This window comes from Oreochromis niloticus, linkage group LG14, assembly GCF_001858045.2.
Source record: "Oreochromis niloticus isolate F11D_XX linkage group LG14, O_niloticus_UMD_NMBU, whole genome shotgun sequence".
Classification (NCBI taxonomy): domain Eukaryota; kingdom Metazoa; phylum Chordata; class Actinopteri; order Cichliformes; family Cichlidae; genus Oreochromis; species Oreochromis niloticus.
In genome coordinates, this window is record NC_031979.2 from 20,457,812 (window position 1) to 20,479,917 (window position 22,106).

The 22,106-nt window shown below is 43.2% G+C and overlaps 1 protein-coding gene across 5 annotated transcripts in view; it reads right to left on the bottom strand.

Moving 5' to 3' along the window:
- The window catches only part of grik4 (glutamate receptor, ionotropic, kainate 4), a 338,006-nt gene that overhangs the window by 123,303 nt on the left and 192,597 nt on the right, over window positions 1-22,106 (bottom strand). For all 5 annotated transcript variants that reach the window (XM_019367470.2, XM_019367468.2, XM_025898164.1 and 2 more), the window contains 2 exons: window positions 11,584-11,748; window positions 5,673-5,770 (listed from right to left, as the gene is read on the bottom strand). In XM_019367470.2, the coding sequence (XP_019223015.1) occupies window positions 5,673-5,770; window positions 11,584-11,748 (263 nt within the window). The remainder of the gene's footprint in view (window positions 1-5,672; window positions 5,771-11,583; window positions 11,749-22,106) is intronic.

Here is a 22,106-nt window from a genome sequence, read left to right on the forward strand (position 1 = left end):
TTGTACTGCACAACACCTGGACACCCTTTGGTTTTATTCTCCGGCATCTAATTTACTCCTGTCCTCCTGAGCGGTCCGCAGAGGCGTGCTGCAGACTATTTGCCTTTCAAGCACAGAATAAGGGTTTACATTATTTCACGAAGAATTGCTGTTTACTCTGCCGCGCTATTGGATGAGCCTGACTTATAGCCGTAGCATACTCAGCAGGAAAACACCTACTTGGTGTGAAATAATAAAGTTTTAACTTCAGCCTCTTCTACAGCCCTTCTTACCAGGGGTCCATTTATGATCATTGCAAAGGCTGACTGTATTCTAACCTATCATATTTTGACTAAAGTCAATCATTTTCTAACTAAAAGCACTCAATGTGTCAATAAATGATTAATACCTGCTTTGATAAAAATCTCATTGTTTCTTTAGGGCATGAACTCAACTACTACACAGATGGGAGATTTAATAGATGATTGAATTTGCTCTTTTGTGAACATTTTGTGTTACAGGATATCCATTGTCTCAATACCAAGATTACTGTGGGTACTTATTAGTAAGCTTACTGTTTTTTTAAGGCCATGCTGGTGAATGCCATCAACAGGCATTCCCATCAGAATGAGAAAGGTGACCTTCTCTGCAAGACAGATAACACACACACCAGGAGCTGACTAGGCCGATTTGCACACCTTAAGCCTGAGATGTAGGACTTAATCAGCAAAATCAGCTGGTGTAGTGTTTGATTTGAATACAAATCTGCACACTCCTAGCTCTTGATAACATCCAGGTGAGGGTCGATGAGTTAAAGGATAATTCCGCTTTACGTCATCTCGACACATTTCCCATATACGGGGATGCTGTGATCTTTTCTTAGCCTCCCGTAGCTTTCTAAATAAATATGCTTTTACAGGAAACATTTCGAAAAACTCACAGACACAAAGCAGGGAGTCAGTGTTCTTATCCATAATGGACAATAAAATAAAATGTCAGCGCAGAGCACATGACATTAACCACGAGTGTAACAATCAAATGTAAAAGGCAGTGACTCAGATACTGTGTATTCCGGTACTGAAACATGTACTTATATAAGGTTTACCTCGAGCATTTTATGCTGCCTTATTCTTCACCGACCAACAGTGCACAAAAAGCTCCACCTTTACCATCTACAGCAGTAAAACGCTACTTAGGCATTTATGCAGTAATCCAGTGATATATAGTAGATAAACAAAGTATGTCTCTCAGTGGGGCCAGTGCCCTAAATTATGGGTACTTATAGGTACTTTTAGGTCATGTGCTAATAGAATTTATGTAATTTTATGCAAGACTTAAACTAGTAATGGCATTTTTATATAGTGCAGTTTTGCTCCCTTTGCTCTTGTTAGGATCTTGTTGTTGTTTATCAGTGGTCGAAGGGGGAAACGACTCTGTTGCAACACTTGGCACAGTTTTGAGCAGAAGCTTGTTTTATGTGTTGCTATCAATCCAAATGTAAACAATATTCGTCTCAGATAAAAAGGGAATCATAACTAAAAATAACCAAGAGTGTTACGTCACGGCAGTCGGTTCTATTTTTGCAGTAACATTTTTGTTCGATATTAAAGAATATATAAGAAAACCCCTAAATATAGGCTTTAATAAATTAGGGAACACAAGTAAAATGACAGAGTCCCAAAGATTAGAGCAGAAAAGTTGCTGTCACACATTGCCGTGCCCCCGGAAAAATCACAAAAAAGGTCCTGTTTGGAGGAGACAGTTGTCAAGACTGATAGTGGATGTAGGAGTGTTAAATTTACAGAGCAGTTGGAGATGGACACCAAACTAGCACAGCACAAGCCCAGTGCAAATGTTTCTATGAAGCTGTCACGCGATGTGGGAGACCACATTATATATTTGTCCCTTTCACTGATCACTGAATTATCAGCCGTCTTAATACTAAAGCTATTCAGTCTAAAGAAATGGTATCTGAGCTGGCCGAGCTGTATACTACTGGCCGAGGCCCGATTAAAATGACTGCTTAATTAAGTGTTACACGAGGATTAAATTAATATGACAACAGCAGATCTTCTAATCCTGTCAGTCTCTGTGACAAACAGGCACGATTGGCTGAGCTACAAAGTATTCTGGTAATCCAGCCGATTGTGCAACCCAGATCACAAAGAGAAGACATAAATAAAGATGAAATTTGAGCCAGTGTAGGAAAACTGCACATCTATGCGGATGGTATCAACTCCTAAGAGTATTTTATTTCTATACTGCGTTTATCGGTTAACAATTCAAAATTTGCATTTTCTCTTCATGGAGTCTTTAATATTCATACGGTGGTATTATCATAGTCAGTGTTTCAAAGCTCTCTGCACCGCCAGTCAGTGCCGCCAGAGATTTTTAACAGCAGGGAGTCCTGGTCTGTCTACGGCTATAATAGACTGATATCTCATTAGAAAGACAAGCTGCACTGTACCAGAGGACTTTATTGGAGCTAGTATGGCAATAGAGTGTGTTTTAGTAGTTCTACTGATCAGATTCCCGCAGTTAAATAGGCGGCTTCACTGCTGACACAATCTAATTATGGCAGAGCACAGCAAAACACACTGAATGGATAAAATGAGCGACGGTTGACATGTTTTTAAAATCTGTAGTTAATAATCAAGCTGTTTCATAATTTACTAATTTATTCAGCAAAATGTATTAAAAAAAAACATCAAATTTAGTTCACTACATCAAGGCTGTCACAGATACATTTTTCCAAACGCACATATCATTTCTTATTTATAATAGATTTTTATCTAGTTTATAGTTTTGTCTCATTTAGAGGAGCGCTGTCTCTTGACATCAGGCAGCAAAACAAACCATGTCAGAGTTCAGACGAGCCAATTAGCATCCAACTGGGATCTGTTTGGTTGCAGTCAAGCTCTGTGCCAAATCCAATCAGTCATGTTTAAAGTGTGCTCAGATAAGAAATTATACATTTTTAAATCAGACCAGTATAATAAAAAACATCTGCTAAATATCCTCATTTAAAGGAATAGATGGATGGCCAGTTGTTGTTTTCAATAAATGAGATACAGGGGAAACCAAACCAGACTTTGTATAAAACTGCATAGATCACTGTTTTAGTTTCTAATTATTCTGATAAAATAATTTACCGTGCTGTATGTTTCCAGTTGAGTCACACTGAGAAAATCTGACCTGCCCAAGAGTGCAGGAGACAATATAACAACTTTAAACATAAGCAGTCATATGGCCCCAAAAAACTTGCCCACACACTTGTCCACCCCTGCTTTATTTAGTCACAAGAAGTCATTAAAACTACTTTGATCTTTTAAAATCTTGTAACAGTAAGAAGTTCTGACAATTTCAGGTCCTTCTGTAGGTTTTTCAGAGAAAAAAGCAGCACATTTAGAAGCTTTTTCCCCCAATTCTGCTATGACACTAGGGACAAGCACTTTTTAAAAAATACTGTGAGACTGAAGGCCAAGCTCATTTTGGTATGCCATACACGACCATATGCAGCAGTATAAAGGCTAAAGGATCACTGCTTCACAGTGTTTGGCAGAAAGATTAAAACATTTTGGAAGGCAGTTACAGAGACGTGAGAAATTATGTCAAATGAAGTTCCAAATACCCCAAAACCATTTCTGCTTGGTTTGTAGCCAAAAGAACACAGTTGTCATCAACGTGAACAAACATGACTGAACCTCAGGTTTTAAATCCTGAAAAGCTATCAGAAGTGTTTTGGAAAAAAAGCAAACAAAAAATACAAAAAATAAAAAAGTACATTGACTAAATACTAAAATAATAAAATACTCATGGAAAAAGACGAATCACGTCACATCATATACTAGAAAAAAATAACACATGAAAGGTGATTTAGATCATTTTGAACATGGCATGAGGTCCCTGGTACTAGAAGGGCAGTTTCAAAAAACTTTGGAAATTGGCACACAGCTGTCTGTAGGGTTTACAGAGAATTGTCCAAAAAGACAAAACATCCTGCAAGAGGCAGTTCCCTGGGTATGTTGGTCATGCCAGAGGTGCCAGAGTGCTTTGAGCTGATACAGGGACTCAAAAGTTTTCCTTCTTTCACCCCAACCGGTCGCAGCAGATGGCCGCCTCTCCCTGAGCCTGGTTCTGCCGGAGGTTTCTTCCTGTTAAAAGGGAGTTTTTCCTTCCCACTGTCGCCAAAGTGCTTGCTCATAGGGGGTCATATGATTGTTGGGTTTTTCTCTGTATTTATTATTGTGCTATCTACTGTACAATATAAAGCGCCTTGAGGTGACTTTTGTTGTGATTTGGCGCTATATAAATAAAATTGAATTGAATTGAATTGAATTGAAAATACCACCAAGGCATGCTCTTCTGCATACCTTGCAGAAGAGCATCTTTGACTCCACAACATGTCAAACCTTGAAGCAGATTATCTAAAGCAGCAGAAGACCACACTGGGTGCCAGTCCTGTCACATCAAAATGAGCCAAAATCTCTGAGGAATGATTCCAGCACCTTATTGAATCAGTGCCATGAAGAATTAAAACAAAGCAAAAGGAGGTCCAAGTTGGTGTACCTAAAAGAGCAGCTAGCAAGCATATACAAAGATTCTTTAAAAATGGTTTAACGGGTTTGGGAACAATATTTGAACTATGTAAAAAAATGATTCTTCTGCAGTTTGCTCTTTGTTTTCTTTTTATTTGGATATTTTATCATTACTACAATTCTTTTTAAAATATTAATACAATATAACTGAGAGGAAAAAATGTCCAGTAATATTTTGACTTGAGTTGTATTACAATGGAGAAAAATGACACGGTAGAATTTCATCATTTTTACGAACAACTGGGAACTCTTTTCCCGTAAGTCTCCTGCTAAACCCACATAGCCACTAATGAGCCTCAATGTTTCAAACTCTTTGGGCCAGATTTACTAAGTAGGGCAGACTAGTGTGAGGCTGCAAACAGAAAAAGAAGAAGAAGAATAAGAGGCGAAAGTTCTGTGGGTGATCTAATAACAATGTGCACATTTATTAACACAGTCCATCTCCTTTATGTCAATATGAACAATCCAATCTACCAACAGCAGGGAAAATAAGCATAGGGACACAAACGAGCAGATCCGATGAGTGATTGACCGCAAACACGGGAAAAGTTTCATACTTTAATATGGCAGAAATAAGTCAGTGACAGTTGGATAAAAGGTGTGACCCACTGTGGAAATTTAAAAAGGTGTCTCATGAGATGCACAAGAGAAATGTTACATTTGCAAGCTATCTTGCTGAGTTTTGACTGGTGGGGTGCATTTATTATTTAACTAACATTTGCAGTCTGAAGGCGGTCCTGACATATGACAAATGACTGCAAATGTGAATGAAGCTAAAACACTTATGCACAACAACACTTATGCACGGCCTTATTAAAGCCCTGATTGACTTTCCAATGGTTTATGCGGTGTGTTCTGACTTCATTTGGAGAGCATTGGTAATCTTTGATTTCTTCCAGAATATTTAGAAAATCTAGTTTGTAATGATAAGGACCTCCTGGCATTCCAGATGAATTACCACAAAACAAGCAATTTTCCTTCATGAAAGGAAAACTTTCTGTGCAAATATAATATATTGCAACTAAATCTGCCCCTTTTTTTTCTGTCTGGCTGAATCACACGCCACCAGCCCCGGGCCAGGTGGTTGGAACTTACCTCCTTCTCTCCACATATATTGCTGATGATGGAGTTGGAAGCTGGACTGGCAGATGGACCAAGGACCGCCACCACCCCTTTGGACATGATCTGGCACACTGGAAGAAAACAGAGGAGGAGTACAGAGATATAAGCAGAGGCAATGAGAGGTAACAGAGATAATTAAAGTAAAGTAAAGCAGTTGGTGTTAGGTCAGGCTTTTTTTTTTCAGCCTAATGTTAATGGATCCATATGATCACTGCCTCAACCACTGAACAGATAGCAGCCTGCACCAGCATTTCTCCTGTCTCAAGGGAACCAGAAACTACAAGTGTAAGAGAAATGTGCACAAGGACAGATGCATGTGTCTATGCAAGAGAGTCTTAAACTCTCTCTGCCTTTGGATGTTTTACTTGCTGGGGATATTAATATGATCAACTCTCAAATATAAAGACGGAAAGATATGCAGTAAAAAAGAAAGAAGAAGACAATGACGGATAAACAGAGTGGGAGTCAGTGAAAAGCAGACGTTGGGAAATGTGACAAGCAGCAATATCTGGAGGGTGAAAATAAAAAATCTGGCATTTGATAATTTGCACATGAATGCAATAATATCCACAAAAGTGACACGCACGCACACACACACACACACACACACACACACACACACACGTCTCATCGTGTTTTTCCAAATACAACATTTACAAGGATTGATTTAACAGCGGTACCTTTGGGCTTTAAAACATATCTGTAAACAGAAACATTTCAGTAAAAGTGACTTTCTTTCCTTTGCCATGTGCACGGGCCATATGCTTTAATCTCCCATACTGGGAAAGAATGCTGTTTCTTATGTGTTTATAATCCCTGGCTTGTAATTAACACACTGCAGTCCAGGGTGTAAAGAAGACACACATACTGAAGTACTATTATTGTTTGAGCATGTGTGCACCAAGTGTGTGTGTGGGTGTTGGTAATTTGGTGGCTGTTATTGGGGAATTGCTGAGCATTAACCAGCCACCAGTGTAAAATAGGCAAAGGGGAAACATTTCCAGGCCTGTGCGGTGCATCCAGAGGCAGTGAATCGAATGATTAATAAGTAATCCGCTAGTCACCCATGGGGCTTGTAAGACATGAATACACTGGCATCTTACATGAAAAAAAACCCAACAACACACATGTATACAGTGCACACGCACGCACTAACGCATCCACACCCACACTTTTGTTTGCACCTGTCTGTAATGGCTTCACTGAATTATAAAGCTGAATGATTTGACTGCAAGCCAGAATGCTCCCGGCCCTGGTGACACTTTCATTTGCTCTCTTTGTGCACGGCGAGCTTTTTCTGTGTGTAAATATGTGAGCCATATTGAAAGTATTTGGACAGTTATACTCCTTCTTTTTGGAAAAAAACAAAACAAAACACTATGTGGGATTCAGTTCTTTTATTATATTAGGCCTAAATTAAAATGATTCAAAAACATTTCTTAAACTAAACAATTATATAGGTATATGTAAGTATATGTAAAAGAACTTTACATAGGTTAATTCCTAAAAATGAATGTAGCTCTGGAAGAAAAGGTCAATAGAGTGAAAAAAACAAAAATCTACCTAAAAAAAAGAACCAAAAAGTTGCTCGTGGCCCAAATCAAACAATTTCCTGTAAACAGCATTTATAGGCTATCATGCAGCAGAATTAGCATGCTACTCTTCAGTCATGCGTTTACTGCTATTAAAAGTTGATGGATAACTAACGAGGTACAGTATATTGCCACTAGTATTCGCTCGTCTGCCTTCACATGCATATGGACTTGAGTGACATCCCATTCTTAATCCATAGGATTTAAAATGATGCCAACCCACGCTTTGCAGCTGTAAGAGCTTCAGCTTTCCACGCTGTTTCCACGCTGTTTAGGAGTGTGTTTATGGGAATTTATGACCATTCTTACAGAAGAGTGTCTGTGATGTCAAAAAATGATGTTGGATGAGAAGGCCTGGCTTCCAGTCTACGCTCTAATTCATCCCAAAGGCATTCTGCCGGGTTGAGGTCAGGACTCTGCGCAGGCCACTCAAGTTCTTCCGCACCAAACTCACTCATCCATGTCTTTATGGGCCTTGCATCATGCACTGGTGTGCAGTCATGTTGGAACAGGAAGGGGTCATCCCCGACCTGTTCTCACAAAGTTGGGAGCATGAAATTGTCCAAAATGTCTCAGTATACTGAAGCGTTAAGAGTTCCTTTCACTGGAACTAAGGGGCCGAGCACAAGTCCTGAAAAATCAATTTACACACTGTTCTCGAGCTAAGAACACTATGCGCCTTAGCATCTGCCGCTCTGTGATTTTACATTGCCTACCATTTAATGGCTGAGTTGCGGTTGTTCCCGGTCACTTCCACTTTGTTATAATACCACTAACAGCTGACTGTGGAATGTTTAGTAGTCAGGAAATTTCTGACTGGACTTGTTGCACAGGTGACATCCTATCACGGTACCATGCTTGGGATTCACTGAGCTGCTGAGAGCGACCCGTTCTTTCACAAATATAGAAGCAGTCTGCATGCCTTGGTGCTTGATTTTATACACCTGTGGCCATAGACGTGACTGGAACACCTGAATGCAATGATTCGGATAGATGAGTAAATACTGGCAGTTTGGTCTATATGGGATCTTTCTGCGCTTTCAGATCCAGCTAGAGGATCTGAGTATCCCACATTCAGGGAGTCAAAAAAACCAACAAGATGCTACAACAAGCCATAATTGAAAATGTAGGAGTAGACAAAGTCCAATGAAAGTACAACGCTGGAGTTCAGGTGGTCACTGACTACCACAGTCTGTTCCTTTCCATATTCATTTCCACAATTAATTTTCCTCAAAGGCCACATGAGAAACTTGGACTGTTGTGAAGGACCGCAACAAAAAGCTTATTAAGTGATCAAATTAATATGAAGCTGCACTCGGTTCTGCTTGGTATTCATTTTATTTATACAGCGGTCCCAGTTTGTCATGTGGCCTTTGGGGGAAATTAATTACCCACCCCTGCTTTATTTGGTCACAAGAAGTCAAACTCAGCACAGCCCCTTTCTGATGGCAATCTGATTCAGTCAATGACACTGGGGACCTCTGCTATGAAGATTTTCATCTTCGCAAGCCTCAAAGCCAGTGGGACTATGCTTATTCAACTTGGAGAAATGTGCCTCACTCTTTTTTTTTTTCTGAGGGTAAAGGTGAAAAAACTAGATTCACCTTATGTGGAAGGAAAGCTAAACCCCAACAGAAACTGTTGTTTCTGACAGCCTTATAAACTGTGTGACCATAACTGCCATAAACACAAGTGTTCTTTTTTTCCTTGATAATAACTATTTACATAAACATCTATATACATCTCCTGAAATATTTGTTCACAAGATTTCCATAATTATGCATGTCACTCGAGTTCCTTTGTGGCTCAGATCACTATTTAACATTGTTTTTCACTAATCAATACAAGGTAGTATACCCTGATAGTATACCCTGTAAACTCATGTCCTTAAGAAACAGGAAAAAATCCAGTTAAGACTCAGGAGATAGGGCTCTCTGGCTGAAATGGCCTTCAGCTCACACTGGAGCGGTTCACAGCTGAGTGTGAACCGGCAGGAATGAGAATCAGCACCTCTGAGTCTGAGGCCATGGTGGAATACGCGCTCCGGGTCAGCTAAGAAATACTGCCCCAAGTGGAAGAGTTTAAATATCTCGCAGTCTTGTTCACGAGTGAGGGAAATGCCAAGCGGGAGATCGACTAATGGATTGGTGCTGCAGCGATGCGGACGCTGTATCAGTCCATCGTGGTGACGAGAGAGCTGAGCGTAAAAGCTAAGCTCTTGATTTACTGGTTTACTATGACCCCACCCCACGTCCCTACCCAAAGCGCATGTACACAAAATTTAGGTAGTTACCGAAAGAACGAGACTGCGGATACAAGTGGCAGAAATGAGCTTTCTCTGAAGGGTGGCTACTCCTCCAAAGGAGCCAGTTGTGGTGGTTCGGGCATCTGACAAGGATGCCTCCTAGGCGCCTCTGGGTGAGGTGTTCTGAGAATGTCCCCCAGGGAGGAGGCTCTGGGGCAGACCCAGGACACGCTGGAGAGATTATATCTCTTGGCTGGCCTGGGAACGCCTTGGTGTTCCCCCAGAAAACCTGTGGGAGGCTCTGTCATGGCAAGGAGCTACATTTCAGCCAGTGGTGTTGAAGATCATGTTAAAATTGATAAAATCATGATAGTGGAAAAGTACCTTCAGATTTGAATTCACAAATCAATGCCACCTGGAAAGATTCTGATTGGCATTTTTTCATCATGACAATGATCCCAAACACACAATGGAACACCATCATTCATGGATTGGCCTCCCTAGAGGCTGAACCTTAACTTTATTGAAGCATCTTGACAGAGAACAGAAAAAAAGGCCTCAACATTCAAAGAAGAGCTTTAAATGACCTTCAAGAAACCTAGAGATCTTTCCTGAAGACTACTTAAAGAGCGTAAATTCAGGATGTGTTCAAGAATAAAGGTTGTCATACAGATGTCGCACATTATTATACATACCAGAAAATCTGTGCATGATAGAATCTTACAGTATGTTGTGGTTATGCAATCAGTCTATGTCCATACTGAACAGCCAGGAAAAGATGCATTGATGGTGGGATCTGACTTTTCTTCCCAGGTAATTCTCACTCAGTGATATTTTCATCTAACCGTGGCCGCTGATCCATCCCTAATCCAAATCCTGGCTCTAATTACACATTCACACTTTCACACACTAAACATTTGCACAGTATACACAAAATCCAGCTTGTGCACAGCTACACACATTGCTTTACATATACCCACACGCACAAACACACGGGGACACATGAAACGCACGCAAGCACACTACAGGAACCACACTGTGAGGTTTGTCTTAGCCCGGGCAGAGAAAGTAAAACAATTTGTTGTGGTTGTGGTAAGTAAAGTGCTGTTTCCATGTATTAGGCAGGCACCACTGAAGCTCTTGCATTTGGGGAAGTAGGAATGTGTCATATTGAAAATCAATAGCTGCACTTTTTGCAGACACACACTGCGCTGTATTGATTTGGGGTGTTTTCATTAAAAATTAAAAAACAAACAAACCAATAAACATTGAGGTGTGATGCAACAAGTCACCAGACAGTACAACAATGTTGTGGGTAAGTGCTGATACCACTGATAACAAATAGCTACTCTGGCTTGTGTTAATAGAGTCACTCTCAGCGATGCATTTGTCACATCTAGGTTACAAATTAGTGGGAATCCTATGATGGTCTGGCCTACTTAATAAAAGCTCAACAACACCTGGATTAGAATGTCCACTGCACCTGGTGGTTTAGGCCAAAAGTGACGTGTTCTGTCTCTTTGTGCACATTTCCATTTTTATAACTTGGAGCTAATGGCCGATGTGTAGACACAAATGTATGATTGTGGCAATCTTTATCACCATTTCTCAGAAATCTTTCAGAAAGAGATCTTGGAACAGCTTAAAAAAAGATGAGAATTTCTGGAGAAAAAAAAACAATTAAATCTCAGTGAATTCTTTGATTCCTGTTTCAACTGATGCTTCTATCCCAGCGTTGATGTTGGAGGTTTATTTTCTGAGCCTATTGTTCAGGACTAGACTACAGGAGTACAGGGAGTATAAACGGTGATGGGCCCGCGGTGACGTCACAATCGGCGTGCAAAAACTTTTCAAGGTCATCTCTAAAAAAGCGAGCAGCCATATAAAAAAATAGAACATCTATTAAAATATGTTATGAGAAACTACTTGCAGAAAGAGCAAGAGAGGCTCTTTTTCTCTGAATGAATAAACACGTTGGCCAACAAACTCACACACACACAATCACTTGGTTTTCCTGAACAATGATCTTCTTTCCTGTGCTACTTACTTGTTTCCCCCATCTCATATTCGCTGTCTCTCAGCAGTTCAAAGATGTCCACCTCCAGCTTGCCAGTGGTGGAGCGGTTACTGCTCCTGTTGATGCTGTCTTTGGCCAGCGTGATAGCCAGACGCTCTCCTCTGCTGCACTCCATAGGGTCATCAAGGATGGCAGCTGAGGAAAATGGAAAATAAAAGGCCATTGTGTTGTGAGACTGAGAGAAAAACCCCCAAAACAAAACACATTTATTCTTGCTGGTAAGTGAAATATTTCCCAAATGAAGGAGAGTGAAGGTGGCCTTTTTGCCATTGAGTTTAGGAATTTAAAAAGACACTTTTTTCCCCTTTCTACAATAAAACGTCTAGTCTACAGAAAGCAGCTCCCAAGGCGCACAGGCTTATTAGGACCAGTGCTTATTTGACTTTCCGTGAACACCTTTCTCCATTAATCTTGAGTACCTACAATGGCACAGCATTATCCTTAATAACTCCATACACTTTTCTAAGCAGCTTGTAGAGTAGGGGTGGGGTATTTAATATTTCCAAAAGTGCTACATAATGTAAATAATGGATCTGTATGGTAAAACCTTGAAATCTTAAAAGCTTTAAATTCTTTCACCTATTCAAAGGCATTTTAAAGGGCAGCACAAAACCTAAAAGTCATAACATCCTCTTTCATGGAGCACAAGACTGAAAATCCTCGGTTGTTCGGCGTCCGTAAAGGCATGCCAGACACTTAAAAAACCAGTCACTGCAGCAGCTTTCCAAAGACGCTACGTACACCGTGTAGGTCTACAAAATGAAATCAGTTTGTCACAAGAACACTAAAGAATGACAAGACAGCATGTTGTTCTCCAAAATGATTTATGTGCATTCTCTATGCAATATTTGTTGCAGTGTAGTCGCATTATAATCAGAGGAACTGATTCCTGTCTTGTATATGGCTTAGCTAAGCCAATTATAAAGGGATTGGATATAGATGATGCTTTCTTCTCATTTTTATGCAGAAAAAATAATGTAATTCCACCACAATAAGGCTGCAGATGGTTATTAAAAATCATTGCACAACACATCATAACTAAGGAGTGGCACATTTGTATGCATGCTCTGATTTTTTTCTTTTTGGGAATAACATTATGAACTTACTCCGCGACCTTTAACGGCACAGGTGTCACACTGTCATGATGAGCAATTATGCAGGCGCAGCAAACATCATCTGTTTACTGGGTTGTCAGAATGGAAAGAAACAGAATTGCACATGGCTTCTCATTCTGTCTCTTATTTCTGATTATCAGTCCAACCATTAATGGGCTTTTTTCGTGAAATTGTGTGGCTTGACCCACCGACTCCATGCTGGATCAATGCTCGTTAGAACCCCGACAAGTCAACAATCAGTCAAGTGCCTATTCATTACAAAACTGCAACAATTTTAAAATTATATATTGACAACTTAATCAGCTTTCGACTCAGTTACATCAACAAATATTTATATGAAATGCAAGACACCTCCAAAAGTCTACAGTCAGGAAAGTAAAACCTAATAAAGTGTGCAGCAGATGTCTGAAAGCAGGCTTTGTAATTACTGTAATTACACTGGGCTAGCACAAAGGTTCTTAAGTTAAATCGATTACATCTGCAGTTAAAGCGCAGGCAGGAGATAAAAGCAACCAACCCGGAAAAGTGTGAAATTAATAAGGCACAAAAAAAATACAATTAAGTACAACATGGCTGAAAGGGAAATGTGCTGTAGGCTGTCCAATATAGAGGAAAACCGTGGGTTGCGTGTCTCATCTTATCAGAATTAAATGATCAGACGTGCATGCAAAGCTGAAACATGTTTGAAGTGACCTTTTCCCTACGGATCACACAGCTGAATAAACATCAGCTAACTCTGACTCGCAAAGATGAGACATACCCACTCATCTGATACCATCACAGCGCCAAGTCACAGCAAGTCAATATCTACAGCCCACTGAATGCTCTGTGAACAAGCAGAGAGTAGCTGTGGAAGGTCATCTGAGGTTGCACTCACCTCTGGCTGTTAAAGCTGTGAACAAAGGACATGTTTGCTTCTTCATGGACCCAATAGACTACTTCTTGATTATTTCCAGCTTAATTTAAAGCTTAATAACATATTATTTAGACACTATGGTAAAATCAAGAATAAGATGCCTTCAAGTTCGGTATGATGGTGCAGCTCACAGGTCTTGGGTTAGAATCAAGCAGACAGCTGGGGCTGTGTTTGCATGTTCTTGCATGTGTGTGGGTTCTCCCCAGCTCCAAAGATATGAACGGGTTAGGTTAACTGGAAATTCTAAAGCATGAGTGGCAATAGACTGGCAACCTGTCCATGGTGTATAGCAACTTTTGCTGGGATAGGTTCCAGCCCTGAATTGGATAAGCAGACGAAAATGGATGGCTGGATGGAAGTATAGAGAACTTTTCCTGGATTTAATTGTGTAGAGAAAAAAAAGACTGTTCCAAAAATCTTACATTAGCTCTCTCCTCTCTGTGCTAACACCCCCCATCACACAAGCACAGTCTTTATACAGCTAAAAATGTATCAGTGCTGACTTTTATCTTCACATTGGATTCAGTGCTTGCTCTTCCAGGTGAAACTCTTTTGCTTAAACCAGCAGCATGCCTTGCTTCCTGTGTGGATACTACTCACTTGAAACTGGCTTGAAACAATATTTGACCGGTTAGTCTCCTGTCACGGGCTCTTCTAAAGCCAGAAAACAGGAGGCCAGTTTCCTCTCAGATACAGTATGCAGGCTATTATGGAATATGGGGTCATAATAAATGACAAAAAACCCAACATGCATGCTGACAGAACATATTAAAGATGTCATGAAGGATAACAAAACTAAAACAAACAAGCATTGTATGATTGTGGCAAGACAATGCCGACTTCAAGTAATTTCATTGCATTTTCCAGTTAATTTTTTTCCATAAATGTAAAACATTTAAACCATTTAATTGATCGGTATGCATTCAGCTTATATTAAGCATATTTTTCTTAATAATTAATTAGTTATTAAACAAATAAACCTTTGATTTTATATATTTCTGCTGGATTTTACTCAAAATGATTGCTTCCTGTTTATGAGGGCAAAGACTTGGTTTATGGAGTGTAGAATAAAGTTTTACCAAAGCTTGAGTCACCACATTATTTTAATAATTTATTCATTCTGAAAAAGAAACTTAATTAATGGACTCACTAACTGCGCAGTAATTGCTTTATCCGGCCATGGTAAATAAATTTTGAATCAATGTATAAATACTTATGAAACTTGTCAGTGTAATAGTGATGACATTGGAATAACATTGATTCAGTTTGATTATGTTGATTATGTTTTTCTTTTATAATTGATCTAGTTAAAGTTGACCAAGTGACAACAATGATGTTGAAAAGTTATGGATTCATAGCTGACTGGGAAATTAAAGCTATTGTGGAGGTAAACACAGACGACACGAGAGCTCTCGATTAACACTCGTCGTTTATTCTCATCACCACAGAACTGAACTCTTTTCCCTCCAAAACATAACAACAACACTTCCTGAGGACTGGGTGTGAGTGGAGCCCTCCAGTGGTCCACCACACATGCCCCCCCCGAACACCCAGTAGGGTCATCCCCTAGTCCAGAACCCTGGCCTTAATCAAACGGCCAGAACGGCTGAACCGGGGAGGTGGAGAGCTGGCTGAGGGGAAACGTGCCTGAGGACCAGGCTGGCATGGGCGGCCAGGAGCAGCTGAAGATAGCTCGGGCCCTGCCAGGTGGGGGTGCTCCCAGAGGAAGAAGCAGGGTTGTCCAGTCCAGTGGAAGGCGGGCGGCCACGGCGGGGGCCTGAGCCGGCACCAACTGATCATCCTGCAGCACATGTGCCGGCTTAAGTCTGTCAATAGAAACAGTCTCCTGACGACCCCCAAAGTCCAAAAGGAAATGCTTCCGGCCCAGTTGAATAACCCTAAAGGGGCCGTCATGCAGTGGACGCAGCGGAGGCCTATGAGCGTCATGCCTGACGAAAACAAACTGCGAAGACTCCAACGACCTCGGAACAAAGGTGTCGGGCAGACAATGGTGCACTGGGCCAGGAAGAGAAAACGAGTCTCTTGGGGGACGGAGAGACAGCACAGAGGGAGCGAAGCACGGGGTGGGCTCTCGGGCAAGAATTCCCCGGGGACCCGGAGGGGCTGACCGAGGACAAGTTCAGCCGGGGAAACCCCGAGGTCTTCTTTAACCGCGCAGCGCAACCCCAGTAAAACCCATGGGAGGCGGTCAACCCAGTTGCCATCTGTGAGAGAAGCACGGAACGCGGCCTTAAGCGACCGGTGGAAACGCTCGCACATCCCGTTGGCCTGCGGGTGGTACGCAGTGGTTCGGTGGACCTTGACACCCAGGCCGTCAGCCATGGCAGACCAAAGCTCGGAAACAAACTGGGGGCCCCTGTCGGAGGTGATGTCGGCGGGGGACCGAAACGCGAAACCCACGTTGACAAAAATGCCCTGGCCACTGCTGCAGCTGTAGTGGACGCCAGAGGCACTGCCTCAGGCCAACGGGTTGTGCGGTCCACCACAGTCAAAAGGTGCGTGAAACCTTGTGACTGCGGCAGGGGACCAACCAGATCCACATGTACATGATCAAAACGCCTCCCTGGAACGCGGAAGGATTCGAGGGGCGCCTGTGTGTGCCTATGGATCTTAGCGCGTTGGCATGGGATGCACGCCGCTGCCCATTCTTTCACCGATTTGCGAAGGCCCAGCCAGACGAACCTAGAGCTGACCAGCTTGACCGAGGCCCGGACGCCTGGATGAGAGAGGGCGTGTACGGAGTCGAAAATGCGACGACGCCACGAAAGTGGAACTACAGGGCGTGGTCGGCCGGTGGAAACGTCACAAAGCAGGCTAGGCCCACCGTTCCACACGGGTCTGTCCTCCAGTACAAGGCCCGTCTGCTCAGACCGAAGGGCAAGGACGTCCGGGTCCGCCCGTTGATCAGCGGCCATAGCGTCAAAGTCTATGCCAACGTAAACGGGAGAAACCAGCGCGCGGGATAGACAGTCGGCCACGCAGTTGGACTTACCAGCCACGTGCTGAATGTCAGTTGTGAACTCGGAAATGGCTGCCAGCTGGCGCTGCTGGCGCCCGCTCCACGGGTCAGAGACCTTGGACATCGTGAATGTCAAGGGTTTATGATCAACGTAGGCGGTGAAACTCCGACCCTCGAGAAAAAAACGAAAATGCCGGGTCGCAAGGTGCAGGGCCAGCAACTCCCTGTCAAAAACGCTATATTTGCGCTCACTGTCCCTAAGCGTGCGACTGAAAAAGGCAAGCAGTTGCCAGACACCGGAGACCCGCTGCTCCAAAACTGCGCCCACCGCCACGTCCGATGCATCGGTGGTCAACGCGATCTCCGCCGATGGAAACGGGTGGGCAAGCAGGGCGGCGTTTGCCAGCACGGCCTTGGCATCAGAAAACGCCTGGATGCGTTCAGGGAGCCAATCAATCGGGTCCTTAGCAGTTTTACCCTTCAAGGCAGCATAGAGAGGCTGCAGCAGGTGCGCGGCTCTGGGGAGAAAGCGGTTGTAGAAATTGATCATCCCCAAGAACTCCTGCAGCGCTTTAACGGACGCGGGACGCGGAAAAGCCGAAACGGCCCGGACCTTGTCCGGCAACGGAACCACACCGTCAGCGGAAATGCGGTGGCCCAAGAAATCCAGAACCGGCAAGCCGAACTGGCACTTGGAGGGGTTGACGATCAGGCCGTGTGCCGCCAAGCGCTGGAAAACCTGACGCAAATGTGACGCGTGCTGACTCTCAGAACAGCTGGCCACCAATATATCGTCAAGGTACACGAAGACGAAAGGCAGCCCGCGCAAGACAGAGTCCATCAACCGCTGAAAAGTCTGGGCGGCGCCTTTCAGGCCGAACGGCATGCGCAAAAATTCAAACAGGCCGAAAGGGGTAATAACGGCAGTTTTCGGGACGTCTTCGGCGCGCACGGGAACCTGGTGATACCCCCGCACTAAGTCAATTTTAGAAAAAATCGAGGTGCCGGCGAGGTGGGCGGAAAAATCCTGTATGTGGGGAATGGGGTAACAGTCGTTCTCCGTGACATTATTCAAACGGCGAAAATCCCCACACGGCCGCCACCGACCGTTGGACTTGGGCACCATGTGTAGCGGAGAGGCCCAGGCACTATTCGAGCGCTGCACAATGCCGAGGCGCTCCATGGCGGCAAACTCTTCCCGAGCGACGGAGAGTTTCGCGGGGTCGAGGCGGCGCGCGCGTGCGAACACCGGGGGACCGACCGTCGGAATATAATGTTCAACCCCGTGCTTTGTTGCCGTGTTTGAGAAATTAGGAACAGTCAGTGAAGGGAACTCAGAGAGCAAACGGTGAAAAACATTCCCAGAAGTCACCAAATTAGCCCGATTCAGGGGCTCGATGGCGCGAGTGAAACAGGGCACTGAAGAAAAAGACTGGGCGTCGATTAAGCGTCTGTTAGCAACATCGACCAGCAGTCCGTGAGCACAAAGAAAATCAGCGCCCAAAATAGGAACAGAGCTAGCGGCAACAACAAAGGTCCATTGGAAATCCCGACCATGAAAACAAACAGTCACGAACCTTTCCCCGAACGTTGCGATGGGAGAGCCATTAGCCGCAATGAGCTGCGGTCCGCAGCCCGCTGCTAAACTGTCGGCGCCGGACGGGGGAAGGAGGCTCTTCTGTGAGCCGGAGTCGACCAGGAAACGTCTCCCGGAGCGCGAGTCTTCTATGAAGAGCAGCTTTTCTTTGTCGCCAGCGGTCGCGGCCACTACAGCGCGCTGTCGGGTCCCATGTCCCAGGGTAGGAAAAACACAAGGCAGCAAACAGCGGCGCGCTCTGGGGCCAAAACGCTGATGGTAGAAACAGAGGTCCCGTCCGCGGTGTGGCTGTGCCGCGACCTTTGCCGCCAGCGAAGGAGCGGACACGTCGGGGCAGGTCAGCGGGGAAGTAGGAGGCGAGGCTGGAACTAGGTCGTGATCGTGGAAAGCACGGGTAGCCAAGAGAATACGATCCGCGTCCTCAGCCAGGGAGCGATAATCCTTCGTGCCCAGGAGTGGAGAGTTGGCGAGGCCGGCTCTCACGGCCGCTGGCAGCTGTCGGAGGAAGATGTGGGCGAACAGTCGTCCCGTCGTCCGGACCGAGAAAGGACAGCATGTGCTCCATCAGTTTGAGAGCCGTACCGCCACCCAGGCCTGAGAGGGAGAGGAGCTTCTCGGCTCGCTCTCAGGCCTGGGTGGCGAGGGCATAGCGCTGAAGAAGCAGCTCCTTAAGGGCGGCGTACTTCCCTCGGGCAGGTGGGTCCCGGAGGAGAGGCAACGCACGACGGGTGGCTAGCGGGTCGAGAGAGGCCACCACCTGGTGATATTTCGTGTCGTCAGCCGAGATGCCACGAAGGGCGAACTGAGCCTCCACGTGCACGAACCACGACGGGGGATCGTGAAGCCAAAAGTCCGGCAGCTCGAGCGGCACAGCAAACGCAGCCGCAGCCGGAGGCAGAGGGCTGGCGGCTGCTGATGCATCCAGAGCGGAGTCGGTGCCACCATCGGACTGCAGCATGTTCGAGTCAGGGGTCACCAATGTGGAGGTAAACACAGACGACACGAGAGCTCTCGATTAACACTCGTCGTTTATTCTCATCACCACAGAACTGAACTCTTTCCCCTCCAAAACATAACAACACTTCAACACTTCCTGAGGACTGGGTGTGAGTGGAGCCCTCCAGTGGTCCACCACACTATTATCAATTGGACTGTTCCATCACACCACTCTCCATGTGGTACATCCCTTCTGGCCACCATTGAAAAGTAACTGATCTATGGTTGACCAGGAATTTATATTAAAATACGATTGATTTATAGATGAAAAGTCATGATATGAATATAGTTGACTGGGAAATTAAAGTGGTGCATCCCATCTGTCCACTAGTAAGATAATATTTAAAAATCCTGTATAAGTCGACATCACTGCACCCCAGAGATCTCCTCTGCATCAGGTAAGCATTCACTTATTTTTTTAATATTTTAAAGGAGCCAAATGTATTTTTAGCCAATTATATTTCATATTTTGTCAAACACTCAGGACAGTGACACATATTGCAGATGTGTAACTGTTACCAAGGTCATTATTAGGCACTTCAAAATGTCAATAACTGAAGTTAGCTTGCTAACGTAACTGCGCAGATTATGTTAGCTAGGATGAATTGTAGAAAGAAATATATATATATATATGAAAACCTCAAATCTGAACAAAGTTGGCTCTTTCCTTATTTTTGTTCATACCCTATTTTCAGTTTTTGGTTTTGTTTTCTTTTTGTACATGGAGCCAACTCAGCAAGTGGAAGCAGTGACAGTCTGCGAGGCTTTTACCTTCGGGCAGTTCACAGTTAGCATCCAGACCAGGTGGAGGCAGGACATCATTATGTAGGAGTGAATTCTTCAAAAATTATTGTCAACTAATCTTGATTTAATAAATGAAATACATTTAATTGGTGTTAAGTTGTCTGTTGTTGTTTATATTTTAGAGCCTAGTGTTTAATAGTACAGTCAAAAATGTTTCAATCAACATCATTACACTATTTATCATAACATTAGATAAGTAAATATCATTATTCTAAGGTATTGTAAGGAATTTTTTTTGTTTAATATCAGTTGAAACAACACTTATGTCCTCTTGATCTTTAGTAGTGACGTCCACATTGTTTCAGTATTAACTAAGGGTGCAAAAATGATCAAGAACCAATATCAGAATTCAATGTTGATTCAAAAGCCACATTGATTGTTGTTTCTTTAGTGGGTACTTTTCTCATTTAAAAAAAAAAAAAGAAAGAAAGAAATATCACCTTAAAGCTGCAAGAAAAAAATATAAATGCCAATACAATATTAGTATTTTAGTTAAATGCTTTAATACACAATGAAAGCTACCCGCAGAAGTAAGTAAAATCAGTAATTCTGGCAGGTTCTGGTCCCGGAGGAATTGACATTTTACCGTGGTCAATACATGACAGCTGGCAAACAAGCAGGGCTGTTTTCACGCAGCGAAAACACGGGCTGAGGTTTGATCCATTGAAACCAATCAATGAGTTGCCAGAAGGTATGCTGAGGCATGGCGGCACCTGGACTGTGAAAGAGAGGTTCAGTGAAAAGTAGGCAACAACAAACAAAAAAATTCCTCTGCAGTACCGGCACACAGCAGCAGGCTATGATCCAGTGAGGTTTTTTTGTTTTTTTAACACCCCTCAGATGTCACCCCTTAATTAACTTGTCACGCTGATTTTAATTGTTACACCGTCAACATCAACGGTGAAACTAATTTGCTTGAACTATATAAACTCCGCTAATCTTGTAAGTCATATAAACAAACTAAAAGACAGATTGAATGAAGCAAGGCAATATTGTAGAAGTGAGTCTTGCTACCCAGCAGCCACCTTGGTCACACCCCTTGGTGGCCATCTCACTTCTTATTTGAATGAATCACTTTAACTTCGGTGTTCGAATCTAATCTTTGTCCTCTTTATCCCAGAATAAGGTATAGGAGCATTTCCCCCTCCTATTTCTACTTCTACACATGTGAAAAATTACACAGTGATAAGACCTTAAGAACACTGTTAAGAGTACAGTACCCTAGGAAAACAGCTAATGGTGAGACAAGCACCATCTTTACAGAATATATTGCCTGTCTGGATTCTTTTCGAGCCACGTCTCTCTGTTATAATGTCACTGTTGTCATTAAAGCTTATGTCCTTATGAGTCCTGCTTTTACAGGCTGGATTTATCTATCCTACAAATGTGATTCGAAGCAAAGTAGAAATGTTTACAGGTTCAGAAGTTTCCTTGCAGCAGTTTCCTGTCTTTGGAACAACACTTTTAATGACGTAATCATACAGAAGCTCAATGTGTTACTGGAAAGTGGCAGTCAAGGGTAAAAAATTCATTATCTTATTGAAGGATCTGCTTGCTTCTATATTAACTCAATGGGTGCATCTCCCTTTCCATCAGGGCGAGTGCTAAATACAGATCAAATAAACTAGGGCTTCTCCTTCTATATGAGGTAATTAATGGTAAAGTGCTCGCCAACTTTGATTGGAAGAGAATCTATTATCCGAGAGGATGCGTGGGGCGGGGGGGAGAGTTCAGTGTGACTTGGCCTTTGATCAAATAAAAGGGTTTTAAAGAGTCCAGATACTCTACATTGATTTAACATGACTTTTATTCAAATGGAAACAAGGATAAGAACGTCATAATCTATTTTCATATTGGCAACCATTCCACATATGTGTTCTCAGCAGTTATTATTATGTAGGGCGGATACCCTCTGCTTAATGAGATGGAAAAATCACCTTTAGGGCAAAGAATTAATGCCGTGTCTACAGCATTTCATAGAAACAAACTGTGTTAGTAATGACAAAGTAATTCTTTTAGGCTCAGCAGGTCACAAACTGATGGAGCTACACAATAGAAAGTGTGATGGCATGAAAGTACATACTG